Below are 14,027 nucleotides of genomic sequence, written 5' to 3'. Positions count from 1 at the left end.
ATAGACCTCAGTATGTGCGGTTGGGAGACTGTAGGTCTGACACGGTGGTCAGCAGCACAGGAGCGCCGCAGGGGACCGTGCTCTCTCCGGTCCTGTTCACCCTGTACACATCAGACTTCCAATATAACTCGGAGTCCTGCCATGTGCAGAAGTTCGCTGATGACACGGCCATCGTGGGGTGTGTCAGGAATGGACAGGAGGAAGAGTATAGGAAACTGATACAGGACTTTGTGATATGGTGCAACTCAAACTACCTGCGTCTCAATATCACCAAGACCAACGAGATGGTGGTGACTTTAGGAGACCTAGGCCTCATATGGAGCCAGTGATCATTAATGGAGAATGTGTGGAGCAGGTTAAGACCTACAAGTATCTGGGAGTGCAGTTAGACGAGAAGCTAGACTGGACTGCCAACACAGATGCCTTGTGCAGGAGGGCACAGAGTCGACTGTACTTCTTTAGAAGGTTGGCGTCATTCAATGTTTGTAGTGAGATGCTGAAGATGTTCTATAGGTCAGTTGTGGAGAGCGCCCTCTTCTTTGTGGTGGCGTGTTGTGGAGGAAGCATTAAGAGGGTCGCCTCACGTCTTAATAAGCTGGTAAGGAAGGCGGGCTCTGTCGTGGGCACAGAACTGGAGAGTATAACATCGGTAGCAGAGCGAAGGGCGCTGAGTAGGCTACGGTCAATCATGGAAAAGCCTGAACATCCTCTACATAGCACCATCCAGAGACAGAGAAGCAGTTTCAGCGACAGGTTGCTATCGATGCAATGCTCCTCAGACAGAATGAAGAGATCAATACTCCCCAATGCCATTGGCTTTACAATTCAACCGCCAGGAGTAGGATATGTTAAAGTGCCGGGGTTAGGACTCAATGTATTAAGTAAACTACTTAAGAACTTTTTAAAAGCTATTTATTAATGCTTTTTGAGAGGGTGATTTTAGATGCAGATCATATGTTTACTGTTAAGTATTTTTATGTAATTAGTTTTGCTACAATATGTGTATGGGACATTGGAAAAAATGTTGAATTTCCCCATGGGGATGAATAAAGTATCTATCTATCTGGTGGAGATGAGATCCTGGGCTCCTAGTCTCTGCTTGTCCGACCTCCCTCAGCCTGGAGCTGAGACGCTACTGTGTCAGTGTGAGGAGCTCCGACCCACTGTTTCAGTGCACAGGGTGTGGAGGGCAACAGAAACCTCAAATAAAACTCGAGTCCGACACAAGTCAGGAAGATACAGTGGTTTATTGATTTTTTTATGAGAAATATAAATGAAACAATGTGTGAGCTGCTGACGTGCGGGAATAAATAATCTGCTCACAGTCACACACAATTAACTGACCGGCGACAAGGAGTGACCGGTTGAATAATCAGTCCCGTTTCACACCGTCACTCTGCATCGGGGAACCGATGATTATAAAATCACACTTCAGGGCCGTGTCCGGGATCGCTGCAGATCCAGGGTCACTGCCGAGGGATTTGTCCATTTAACATCATTATATCGGCCAGGCTGCCGAATGCACCGTCCTCAGCAAAGGGGGCAAAAGGATCCTCTCCCGGGATCATCCCTCCCACCCCGGGACACCGGTGTCCCAGACTGAGCCCCGGACCCCCGGGCTCTTCCTGTCCGGGTAATTCCCCGGGGTGTCACGTGGGGAGTCTCGCACACGCACATCCGGCGGAAGCTGTCCCGCCGGACAGCAGGCGGAAACACGTCACTGCGGGACCGCTGCGAGCGACGCACACAGCGCGAGGCCCGAGCCGGGTCCGTTAAAACCGTTGGGAATCAGCCCCGGCGCGCGGCCGTTAAAGGTAAGGGCGGGAGTTAAAGGGGAGGGCGGGGAGTCGGCCAAATGTCCCCATCCCGCGGGCGGGGATGTTCACACATTCAGATGTTGACACGGACACTCTCAGTCCGGGTCTGGGTCCCCGCAGAGATCCCAGTTCCTTCTCCCCGGTCCAACTGAACCGATTGTCCCACAGCCTGAAACAGATGGGAGAATGAAGATGGAATAAACAGATTACACAACAGTGTCAGTAACAGGGGACCGGGGTTAATGTTTCAACAACACTCACAGACAAATATCACCAGAAAACCCGCGGATCCGCTGATATTTTATCACATTGAACATTCACACAAACACTCACTCGATCCACTTCAGACTCGGGAGGGTCCGTATGAGGCGGCGGAGAGCGGGGACAGATCCGTCTGTCAGAGAGTTGTATCCCAGGTCCAGATCCGTCAGTGATGGGTTTGTACTGAGAGCGGAGACGAGATCCTCGGCACCAGAATCTGTGAGACCGACATTGTCCAGCCTGGAGATGAGAGAGAGTGAGGGTGAAGGACACAGAGAGACAGGAGACGGTACAAATCCCCAGTGTTTATCAGTAACACAATTACTGATCACATTAATGTTCAGTGTCAGACACCCAGTGACTGTAAACACAATCTCCCACAGTCTGGTACTTACCACAGTTTCTGTATTTTACACTCCGGGTTCCTCAGAGCCGCAGACACCAGTTTCACTCCTGAATCTCCCAGTTCATTACGACTCAGGTCCAGCTCCGTCAGTGATGGGTTTGTACTGAGAGCGGAGACGAGATCCTCGGCACCAGAATCTGTGAGACCGACACCCCTCAGCCTGGAGATGAGAGAGAGTGAGGGTGAAGGAGACAGAGAGACAGGAGACGGTACAAATCCCCAGTGTTTATCAGTAACACAATTACTGATTTTTTTTCTTCAGCACGACTGTGCAAGTCGGCCAGAGAGAAGAGCGAGAAGAGTTTAAAAGGAAGACAGATTTACAGAGCAAGTGTCAGAGGAGCGGGAGACAGAGTAGGAAGGCTTTGGATCAACGGGGCTTCGGCGATAAAGGGTCGAGGCGAGGTAGGTTATCTGTTTACAATACAGACAGAGAGTATGTGTGTGAGGCTGGTTTTCTGTGCTCGGTGTCAGATGTGGGAGATCCTGGAGACTCCCAGCCTCCCGGACGGCAACATCTGCACCCGGTGTGTCGAGCTGCAGCTCCTTAGGGACCGAGTTAGGGAACTGGAGATGCAGCTCGATGACCTTCGTCTGGTCAGGGAGAGCGAGGAGGTGATAGAGAGGAGTTACAGGCAGGTGGTCACACCGGGGCCACGGGAGACTGAAGAAGTGGGTCACAGTCAGGAGAGGGAAGGGCAAGAAGCAGGAACTAGAGAGTACCCCTGTGGCTATTCCCCTTGACGATAAGTACCCCTGTTCAAGTACTGCTGGAGAGGGGTGGGGACAGCCTACCTGGTGGAGGCAACAGTGGCCCTGTGGCTCAGAAGGGCAGGGAAAGGAAGAGGAAGACAGTAGTGATAGGTGACTCTGTCGTTTGAGGGCCAGACAGGCGATTCTGTGGACGCAGGAAAGAAACGCGGATGGTCGTTTGCCTCCCAGGTGCCAGGGTCCGGGATGTTTCAGAACACGTCCAAGATATCCTGCAGTAAGAGGGAGAACAGCCAGAGGTCGTGGTACATATTGGTAGCAGTGACATAGGTAGGAAAAGGGAAGAGGTCCTGAAAACAGACTACAGGGAGTTAGGAAGGAAGTTGAGAAGCAGGACCGGCAAAGGTAGTAATCTCGGGATTACTGCCTGTGCCACGCGACAGTGAGTACAGGAATAGAATGAGGCGGAGGATGAATGCGTGGCTGAGGGATTGGAGCAGGAGGTAGGGATTCAGATTTCTGGATCACTGGGACATCCTTTGGAGCAGCTGTGACCTGCACAAAAAGGACGGGTTGCACTTGAATGCCAGGGAAACCGATATCCTGGTTTGCTAAGGCGATCGGGGAGAATTTAAACTAGAATTGCTGGGAGGGGGTGGGAACTGAAATGAAGTGATGGCGGAAAGGGAGGTTGGCTCACAAATAGAGAAAATTTGCAGACAGTGTGAGAGGGAGGATAAGCAGGTGATAGAGAAGGGACGCTCTCAGACCGATGGTTTGAGGTGTGTCTATTTTAATGCAAGGAGTGTTGTGAACAAAGCAGATGAGTTTAGAGCGTGGATCAGTACTTGGAGATATGATGTGGTGGCCATTACAGAGACTCGGATGGTGCAGGGACAGGAATGTTTATTTCGAGTGCCCGGCTTTAGATGTTTCAGAAAGGACAGGGAGGGAGGCCACAGAGGTGGGGGCATGGCACTGTTGATCAGAGATAGTGTCACGGCTACAGAAAAGGAGAACATCATGGAGGGGTTGTCTACAGTCTCTGTGGGTGGAGGTTAGGAACAGGAAGGGGTCAATAACTCTGCTGGGTGTTTTATATAGACCTCCCAACAGGAACAGGGACATCGAGGAGCAGATAGGGAGACAGATTCTGGAAAGGAGTAACAATAACAGGGTCGTTGAAGTGGGAGATTTTAATTTCCCAAATATTGATTGGCATCTCCCTAGAGTGAGGGGTTTTGACGGGGTGGAGTTTGTTAGGTGTGTTCAGGAAGGTTTCCTGACACAATATGTATATAAGCCTACAAGAGGAGAGGCTGTACTTGATCCGGTATTGGGAAATGAACCTGGCCAGGTGTCAGGTCTCTCAGTGGGAGAGCATTTTGGAGATAGTGATCACAATTCTATCTCTTTTACCATAGCATTAGAGAGGGATAGGAACAGGCAAGTTAGGGAAACCTCTAATTGGAGTACGGAGAACTATAAGCCTATCAGGCTGGAATTTGTAAGCATAAATTGGAAATTGATGTCCTCAGGGAAACAGACCAAAGAAATGTAGAAAATGTTCAGGGGATATTTGCGTGGGGTTCTGAGTAGATACGTTCCAATGAGACATGGAAAGGATGGTAGGGTACAAGATCCGTGGTGCACAAAGGCCGTTGTAAATCTAGTGAAGAAGAAAAGAAGAGCTTCCAAAAGGTTCAAAAACAAGGTAATGATATGAATCTGGAAGATTATAAGGCTAGTCTGTCAGCGAGTTTGATATCAGGTTCAGCCCCGTCAGTGATGGGTTTGTACTGAGAGCGGAGACGAGATCCTCGGCACCAGAATCTGTGAGACCGACATTCTCCAGCCTGGAGATGAGAGAGAGTGAGTGTGAAGGACACAGAGAGACAGGAGACGGTACAAATCCCCAGTGTTTATCAGTAACACAATTACTGATCACATTAATGTTCAGTGTCAGACACCCAGTGACTGTAATCACAATCTCCCACAGACTGGTACTTACCACAGTTTCTGTAATTTACACTCCGGGTTCTTCAGAGCCGCAGACACCAGTTTCACTCCAGAATCTCCCAGGTCATTCCCCCCGAGACTAAACACAAATAGACAGATTGATGAACATAATGATTAAAACCGTGGGTCTGAGGCAATTTCTCTCACTCGGATATTTCAGGAAACATTAAACCCTTTATTAATTCACTGATCATAATTCCCATCACTGTCAATGTCCCTCACTGCCCAGCTCCAAATGAATTCACCAAATGTCAGTAATTTCGTCTGTCGGTGTGACCCTGTAAACTCCACATATTCTCTCTCATTCCCTGATGGTTAGAAAAGTGTTCCTGACGTGAGACTGTTGGAAAGGGCAGGGGTGAAGGGGAGAAAGTCAAACAGTGAGGAAGATTTGAGAATCGGGGAATGTCGATGGGAGATGGAGGAAGAGACGACACCTCAGGTAAAGGATGGAAAGACAAAGAAGGAAGTGGATATGGAAGAGAGATCCCACAGGAGGAAGGGGGATGGGGGAGAGAGATCCCACAGGAGGAAGGGAGATGGAGGACATAGATCCCACAGTAGGAAGGGGGATGGGGGAAAGAGAACCCACAGGAGGAAGGGGGATAGGGGACAGAGATCCCACAGGAGGAAGGCGGATGGGGGAGATAGATCCCACAGGAGGAAGGGGGATGGGGGAGAGAGAACCCACAGGAGGAAGGGGGATGGGGGAGAGAGATCCCACAGGAGGAAGGGGGATGGGGGACATAGATACCACAGTAGGAAGGGGGATGGGGGAGAGAGAACCCACAGGAGGAAGGGGGATAGGGGACAGAGATCCCACAGGAGGAAGGCGGATGGGGGAGATAGATCCCACAGGAGGAAGGGGGATGGGGGAGAGAGATCCCACAGGGGGAGAGAGATACCACAGGAGGAGCGGGGATGGGGTAGATAGATCCCACAGGAGGAAGGGGGATGGGGGAGAGAGATCCCACAGGGGGAGTGTGATTCCATAGGAGGAAGGGGGATGGGGTAGATAGATCCCACAGGAGGAAGGGGGATGGGGGAGAGAGATCCAACAGCAGGAAGGGGGATGGGGGAGAGATATCCCTCAGCAGGAAGGGGGATGGGGGAGAGAGATCCCACAGGAGGAAGGGTGATGGGGGAGCGAGATCCCACAAGAGGAAGGGGTATTGGGGACAGGGATCCCACAGGAGGAACGGGGATGGGGGAGAGAGATCCCACAGGAGGAATGGGGATGGGGGAGAGAGATCCAACAGCAGGAAGGGGGATGGGGGAGAGATATCCCTCAGCAGGAAGGGGGATGGGGGAGAGAGATCCCACAGGAGGAAGGGTGATGGGGGAGCGAGATCCCACAAGAGGAAGGGGTATTGGGGACAGGGATCCCACAGGAGGAACGGGGATGGGGGAGAGAGATCCCACAGGAGGAATGGGGATGGGGGAGAGAGAACCCACAGGAGGAAGGGGGATGGGCGAGAGAGATCCCACAGGAGGAAGGGGGATGGGGGACAGAGATCCCACAGGAGGAAAGGGGATGGGCGAGAGAGATCCCACAGGAGGAAGGGGGATGGGGGACAGAGATCCCACAGGAGGAAGGGGGATGGGGGAGAGTGATCCCACAGGAGGAAGGGGGATGGGGGAGAGGGATCCCACAAGAGGAAGGGGGGTGGGGGAGAGAGATCCCACAGGAGGAAGGGGGATGGGGGAGATAGATCCCACAGGAGCAAGCGGGATGGGGGAGAGAGATCCCACAGGGGGAGAGAGATACCACAGGAGGAAGGGGTATGGGGGAGAGAGATCCAACAGGGGGAGAGAGATTCCACAGGAGGAAGGGGGATGCGGTAGATAGATCCCACAGGAGGAAGGGGGATGGGGGAGAGAGATCCCACAGCAGGAAGGGGGATGGGGGAGAGATATCCCTCAGCAGGAAGGGGGATGGGCGAGAGAGATCCCACAGGAGGAAGTGGGATGGGGGAGTGTGATCACACAGGAGGAAGGGGGATGGGGGAGAGAAATACCACAGGAGGAAGGTGGAAGGGGGAGAGAGATCCCACAGGAATAAGGGGGATGGGGGAGAGAGAACCCACAGGAGGAAGGGGGATTGGGGAGAGAGAACCCACAGGAGGAAGGGGGATGGGGGAGAGAGATCCCACAGGAGGAAGGGGGATGGGGGAAATAGATCCCACAGGAGGAAGGGGGATGGGGGAGAGAGAACCCTCAGGAGGAAGGGGGATGGGGGAGAGAGATCCCACAGGGGGAGAGAGATACCACAGGAGGAAGGGGGATGGGGTAGATAGATCCCACAGGAGGAAGGGGGATGGGGGAGAGAGATCCCACAGCAGGAAGGGGGATGGGGGAAGAGATATCCCTCAGCAGGAAGGGGGATGGGGAAGAAAGATCCCACAGGAGGATGGGGGAGAGAGATCCCACAGGAGGAAGGGGGATGGGGGAGAGAGAACCCACAGGAGGAAGGGGGATGGGGGACAGAGATCCCACAGGAGGAGGGCGGATGGGGGAGATAGATCCCACAGGAGGAAGGGGGATGGGGGAGAGAGATCCCACAGGAGGAAGGGGGATGGGGGACATAGATCCCACAGGAGGAAGGTGGATGGGGGAGAGAGATCCCACAGGAGGAAGGGGGATGGGGGAGAGAGATCCCACAGGAGGAAGGGGGATGGGGGACATAGATCCCACAGGAGGAAGGTGGATGGGGGAGAGAGATCCCACAGGAGGAAGGGGGATGGGGGACATAGATCCCACAGGAGGAAGGTGGATGGGGGAGAGAGATCCCACAGGAGGAAGGGGGATGGGGGAGAGAGAACCCACAGGAGGAAGGCGGATGGGGGAGAGAGATCCCACAGGAGGAAGGGGGATGGGGGAGAGAGATCCCACAGGGGGAGAGAGATACCACAGGAGGAAGGGAGATGGGGTAGATAGATCCCACAGGAGGAACGGGAATGGGGGAGAGAGATCCCACAGTGGGAGTGTGATACCATAGGAGGAAGGGGGATGGGGTAGATAGATCCCACAGGAGGAAGGGGGATGGGGGAGAGAGATCCAACAGCAGGAAGGGGAATGGGGGAGAGATATCCCTCAGCAGGAAGGGGGATGGGGGAGAGAGATCCCACAGGAGGAAGGGGGATGGGGATGAGAGATTCCAACAGTTGGAAGGGGGATGGGGGAGAGTGATCCCAGAGGAGGAAGGGGGATGGGGGAGGGAGATCCCACAAGAGGAAGGGGTATTGGGGACAGGGATCCCACAGGAGGAACGGGGATGGGTGAGAGGGATCCCACAGGAGGAAAGGGGATGGGGGAGAGACATCCCACAGGAGGAAGGGGGATGGGGGGGGAGAGATCCCACAAGAGGAAGTGGGATGGGGGAGTGTGATCACACAGGAGGAAGGGGGATGGGGGAGAGAGATCCCACGGGAGGAAAGGGGATGGGGGAGAGAGATCCCACAGGAGGAAGGTGGATGGGGGAGAGAGATCCCACAGGAGGAAGGGGGATGGGGGACAGAGATCCCACAGGAGGAAGGGGGATGGGGTAGATAGATCCCACAGGAGGAAGGGGAGTGGGGGAGAGAGATCCCACAGGAGGAAGGGGGATGGGGGAGAGAGAACCCACAGGAGAAAGGGGGATGGGGGCGAGAGAACCCACAGGAGGAAGGGGGATGGGGGAGATAGATCCCGCAGGACTAAACGGGATGCAGGAGAGAGATCGCACAAGGGAGAGAGATCCCACAGGAGGAAGGGGTATGGGGTAGATAGATCCCGCAGGATGAAGGGGGATGGGGGAGAGGGATCCCCAAGAGGAAGGGGGGTGGGGAAGAGAGATCCCACAGCAGGAAGGGGGATGGGGGAGAGATATCCCTCAGCAGGAAGGGGGATGGGCGAGAGAGATCCCACAGGAGGAAGTGGGATGGGGGAGTGTGATCACACAGGAGGAAGGGGGATGGGGGAGAGAAATACCACAGGAGGAAGGTGGAAGGGGGAGAGAGATCCCACAGGAATAAGGGGGATGGGGGAGAGAGAACCCACAGGAGGAAGGGGGATTGGGGAGAGAGAACCCACAGGAGGAAGGGGGATGGGGGAGAGAGATCCCACAGGAGGAAGGGGGATGGGGGAAATAGATCCCACAGGAGGAAGGGGGATGGGGGAGAGAGAACCCTCAGGAGGAAGGGGGATGGGGGAGAGAGATCCCACAGGGGGAGAGAGATACCACAGGAGGAAGGGGGATGGGGTAGATAGATCCCACAGGAGGAAGGGGGATGGGGGAGAGAGATCCCACAGCAGGAAGGGGGATGGGGGAAGAGATATCCCTCAGCAGGAAGGGGGATGGGGAAGAAAGATCCCACAGGAGGATGGGGGAGAGAGATCCCACAGGAGGAAGGGGGATGGGGGAGAGAGAACCCACAGGAGGAAGGGGGATGGGGGACAGAGATCCCACAGGAGGAGGGCGGATGGGGGAGATAGATCCCACAGGAGGAAGGGGGATGGGGGAGAGAGATCCCACAGGAGGAAGGGGGATGGGGGACATAGATCCCACAGGAGGAAGGTGGATGGGGGAGAGAGATCCCACAGGAGGAAGGGGGATGGGGGAGAGAGATCCCACAGGAGGAAGGGGGATGGGGGACATAGATCCCACAGGAGGAAGGTGGATGGGGGAGAGAGATCCCACAGGAGGAAGGGGGATGGGGGACATAGATCCCACAGGAGGAAGGTGGATGGGGGAGAGAGATCCCACAGGAGGAAGGGGGATGGGGGAGAGAGAACCCACAGGAGGAAGGCGGATGGGGGAGAGAGATCCCACAGGAGGAAGGGGGATGGGGGAGAGAGATCCCACAGGGGGAGAGAGATACCACAGGAGGAAGGGAGATGGGGTAGATAGATCCCACAGGAGGAACGGGAATGGGGGAGAGAGATCCCACAGTGGGAGTGTGATACCATAGGAGGAAGGGGGATGGGGTAGATAGATCCCACAGGAGGAAGGGGGATGGGGGAGAGAGATCCAACAGCAGGAAGGGGAATGGGGGAGAGATATCCCTCAGCAGGAAGGGGGATGGGGGAGAGAGATCCCACAGGAGGAAGGGGGATGGGGATGAGAGATTCCAACAGTTGGAAGGGGGTTGGGGGAGAGTGATCCCAGAGGAGGAAGGGGGATGGGGGAGGGAGATCCCACAAGAGGAAGGGGTATTGGGGACAGGGATCCCACAGGAGGAACGGGGATGGGTGAGAGGGATCCCACAGGAGGAAAGGGGATGGGGGAGAGACATCCCACAGGAGGAAGGGGGATGGGGGGGGAGAGATCCCACAAGAGGAAGTGGGATGGGGGAGTGTGATCACACAGGAGGAAGGGGGATGGGGGAGAGAGATCCCACGGGAGGAAGGGGGATGGGGGAGAGAGATCCCACAGGAGGAAGGTGGATGGGGGAGAGAGATCCCACAGGAGGAAGGGGGATGGGGGACAGAGATCCCACAGGAGGAAGGGGGATGGGGTAGATAGATCCCACAGGAGGAAGGGGAGTGGGGGAGAGAGATCCCACAGGAGGAAGGGGGATGGGGGAGAGAGAACCCACAGGAGAAAGGGGGATGGAGGCGAGAGAACCCACAGGAGGAAGGGGGATGGGGGAGATAGATCCCGCAGGACTAAACGGGATGCAGGAGAGAGATCGCACAAGGGAGAGAGATCCCACAGGAGGAAGGGGTATGGGGTAGATAGATCCCGCAGGATGAAGGGGGATGGGGGAGAGGGATCCCCAAGAGGAAGGGGGGTGGGGAAGAGAGATCCCACAGCAGGAAGGGGGATGGGGGAGAGATATCCCTCAGCAGGAAGGGGGATGGGCGAGAGAGATCCCACAGGAGGAAGTGGGATGGGGGAGTGTGATCACACAGGAGGAAGGGGGATGGGGGAGAGAAATACCACAGGAGGAAGGTGGAAGGGGGAGAGAGATCCCACAGGAATAAGGGGGATGGGGGAGAGAGAACCCACAGGAGGAAGGGGGATTGGGGAGAGAGAACCCACAGGAGGAAGGGGGATGGGGGAGAGAGATCCCACAGGAGGGAGGGGGATGGGGGAAATAGATCCCACAGGAGGAAGGGGGATGGGGGAGAGAGAACCCTCAGGAGGAAGGGGGATGGGGGAGAGAGATCCCACAGGGGGAGAGAGATACCACAGGAGGAAGGGGGATGGGGTAGATAGATCCCACAGGAGGAAGGGGGATGGGGGAGAGAGATCCCACAGCAGGAAGGGGGATGGGGGAAGAGATATCCCTCAGCAGGAAGGGGGATGGGGAAGAAAGATCCCACAGGAGGATGGGGGAGAGAGATCCCACAGGAGGAAGGGGGATGGGGGAGAGGGAACCCACAGGAGGAAGGGGGATGGGGGACAGAGATCCCACAGGAGGAGGGCGGATGGGGGAGATAGATCCCACAGGAGGAAGGGGGATGGGGGAGAGAGATCCCACAGGAGGAAGGGGGATGGGGGACATAGATCCCACAGGAGGAAGGTGGATGGGGGAGAGAGATCCCACAGGAGGAAGGGGGATGGGGGAGAGAGATCCCACAGGAGGAAGGGGGATGGGGGACATAGATCCCACAGGAGGAAGGCGGATGGGGGAGAGAGATCCCACAGGAGGAAGGGGGATGGGGGAGAGAGATCCCACAGGGGGAGAGAGATACCACAGGAGGAAGGGGGATGGGGTAGATAGATCCCACAGGAGGAACGGGAATGGGGGAGAGAGATCCCATAGTGGGAGTGTGATACAATAGGAGGAAGGGGGATGGGGTAGATAGATCCCACAGGAGGAAGGGGGATGGGGGAGAGAGATCCAACAGCAGGAAGGGGAATGGGGGAGAGATATCCCTCAGCAGGAAGGGGGATGGGGGAGAGAGATCCCACAGGAGGAAGGGGGATGGGGGAGGGAGATCCCACAAGAGGAAGGGGTATTGGGGACAGGGATCCCACAGGAGGAACGGGGATGGGTGAGAGGGATCCCACAGGAGGAAAGGGGATGGGGGAGAGACATCCCACAGGAGGAAGGGGGATGGGGGGGGAGAGATCCCACAAGAGGAAGTGGGATGGGGGAGTGTGATCACACAGGAGGAAGGGGGATGGGGGAGAGAGATCCCACGGGAGGAAGGGGGATGGGGGAGAGAGATCCCACAGGAGGAAGGTGGATGGGGGAGAGAGATCCCACAGGAAGAAGGGGGATGGGGGAGAGAGAACCCACAGGAGAAAGGGGGATGGGGGACAGAGATCCCACAGGAGGAAGGGGGATGCGGTAGATAGATCCCACAGGAGGAAGGGGAGTGGGGGAGAGAGATCCCACAGGAGGAAGGGGGATGGGGGAGAGAGAACCCACAGGAGAAAGGGGGATGGGGGCGAGAGAACCCACAGGAGGAAGGGGGATGGGGGAGATAGATCCCGCAGGACTAAGCGGGATGCAGGAGAGAGATCGCACAGGGGAGAGAGATCCCACAGGAGGAAGGGGTATGGGGTAGATAGATCCCGCAGGATGAAGGGGGATGGGGGAGAGGGATCCCCAAGAGGAAGGGGGGTGGGGAAGAGAGATCCCACAGGAGGAAGGGGGCTGGGGGAGAGAGATCCCACAGGAGGAAGGGGGATGGGGGTGAGAGAACCCTCAGGAGGAAGGGGGATGGGGGAAGAGAGATCCCACAGGAGGAAGGGGGATGGGGTAGATAGATCCCACAGGAGGAAGGGGTATGGGGGAGATAGATCCCGCAGGATGAAGGGGGATGGGGGAGAGGGATCCCCAAGAGGAAGGGGGGTGGGGAAGAGAGATCCCACAGGAGGAAGGGGGATGGGGGACAGAGATCCCACAGGAGGAAGGGGGATGGGGGAGATAGATCCCACAGGAGGAAGGGGAGTGGGGGAGAGAGATCCCACAGGAGGAAGGGGGATGGGGGAGAGAGATCCCTCAGGAGGAAGGGGGATGGGGGAAGAGAGATCCCACAGGAGGAAGGGGGATGGGGGAGAGAGAACCCTCAGGAGGAAGGGAGCTGGGGGAGAGAGATCCCACAGGAGGAAGGGGGATGGGGGACAGAGATCCCACAGGAGGAAGGGGGATGGGGGAAGAGAGATCCCACAGGGGGAAGAGAGATCCCACAAGAGGAAGGGGGGTGGGGAAGAGAGATCCCACAGGAGGAAGGGGGCTGGGGGAGAGAGATCCCACAGGAAGAAGGGGGATGGGGGAGAGAGAACCCTCAGGAGGAAGGGGGATGGGGGAGAGAGATCCCACAGGGGGAGAGAGATACCACAGGAGGAAGGGGGATGGGGTAGATAGATCCCACAGGAGGAACGGGAATGGGGGAGAGAGATCCCATAGTGGGAGTGTGATACAATAGGAGGAAGGGGGATGGGGTAGATAGATCCCACAGGAGGAAGGGGGATGGGGGAGAGAGATCCAACAGCAGGAAGGGGAATGGGGGAGAGATATCCCTCAGCAGGAAGGGGGATGGGGGAGAGAGATCCCACAGGAGGAAGGGGGATGGGGGAGGGAGATCCCACAAGAGGAAGGGGTATTGGGGACAGGGATCCCACAGGAGGAACGGGGATGGGTGAGAGGGATCCCACAGGAGGAAAGGGGATGGGGGAGAGACATCCCACAGGAGGAAGGGGGATGGGGGGGGAGAGATCCCACAAGAGGAAGTGGGATGGGGGAGTGTGATCACACAGGAGGAAGGGGGATGGGGGAGAGAGATCCCACGGGAGGAAGGGGGATGGGGGAGAGAGATCCCACAGGAGGAAGGTGGATGGGGGAGAGAGATCCCACAGGAGGAAGGGGGATGGGGGA

The 14,027-nt window shown here is 56.4% G+C and overlaps 1 protein-coding gene across 1 annotated transcript in view; it reads right to left on the bottom strand.

Annotated features, from left to right (window-relative positions):
- Positions 1 to 1,228: 1,228 nt before the first annotated feature.
- Positions 1,229 to 14,027, bottom strand: part of LOC140722390 (uncharacterized) — a 62,683-nt gene continuing 49,884 nt past the window's right edge. The window contains exons 7-10 of the mRNA XM_073037141.1: positions 5,207 to 5,293; positions 2,474 to 2,644; positions 2,151 to 2,318; positions 1,229 to 1,986 (exon numbers count right to left, since the gene is read on the bottom strand). Coding sequence (XP_072893242.1) covers positions 1,809 to 1,986; positions 2,151 to 2,318; positions 2,474 to 2,644; positions 5,207 to 5,293 — 604 coding nt within the window. The 3' untranslated portion in view covers positions 1,229 to 1,808. The remainder of the gene's footprint in view (positions 1,987 to 2,150; positions 2,319 to 2,473; positions 2,645 to 5,206; positions 5,294 to 14,027) is intronic.

Source organism: Hemitrygon akajei, unplaced genomic scaffold (genome assembly GCF_048418815.1).
Source record: "Hemitrygon akajei unplaced genomic scaffold, sHemAka1.3 Scf000076, whole genome shotgun sequence".
Classification (NCBI taxonomy): Eukaryota; Metazoa; Chordata; class Chondrichthyes; order Myliobatiformes; family Dasyatidae; genus Hemitrygon; species Hemitrygon akajei.
The sequence above is the reverse complement of the archived record's forward strand: the minus strand, read 5'-3'. Positions and strand labels throughout refer to the sequence as shown.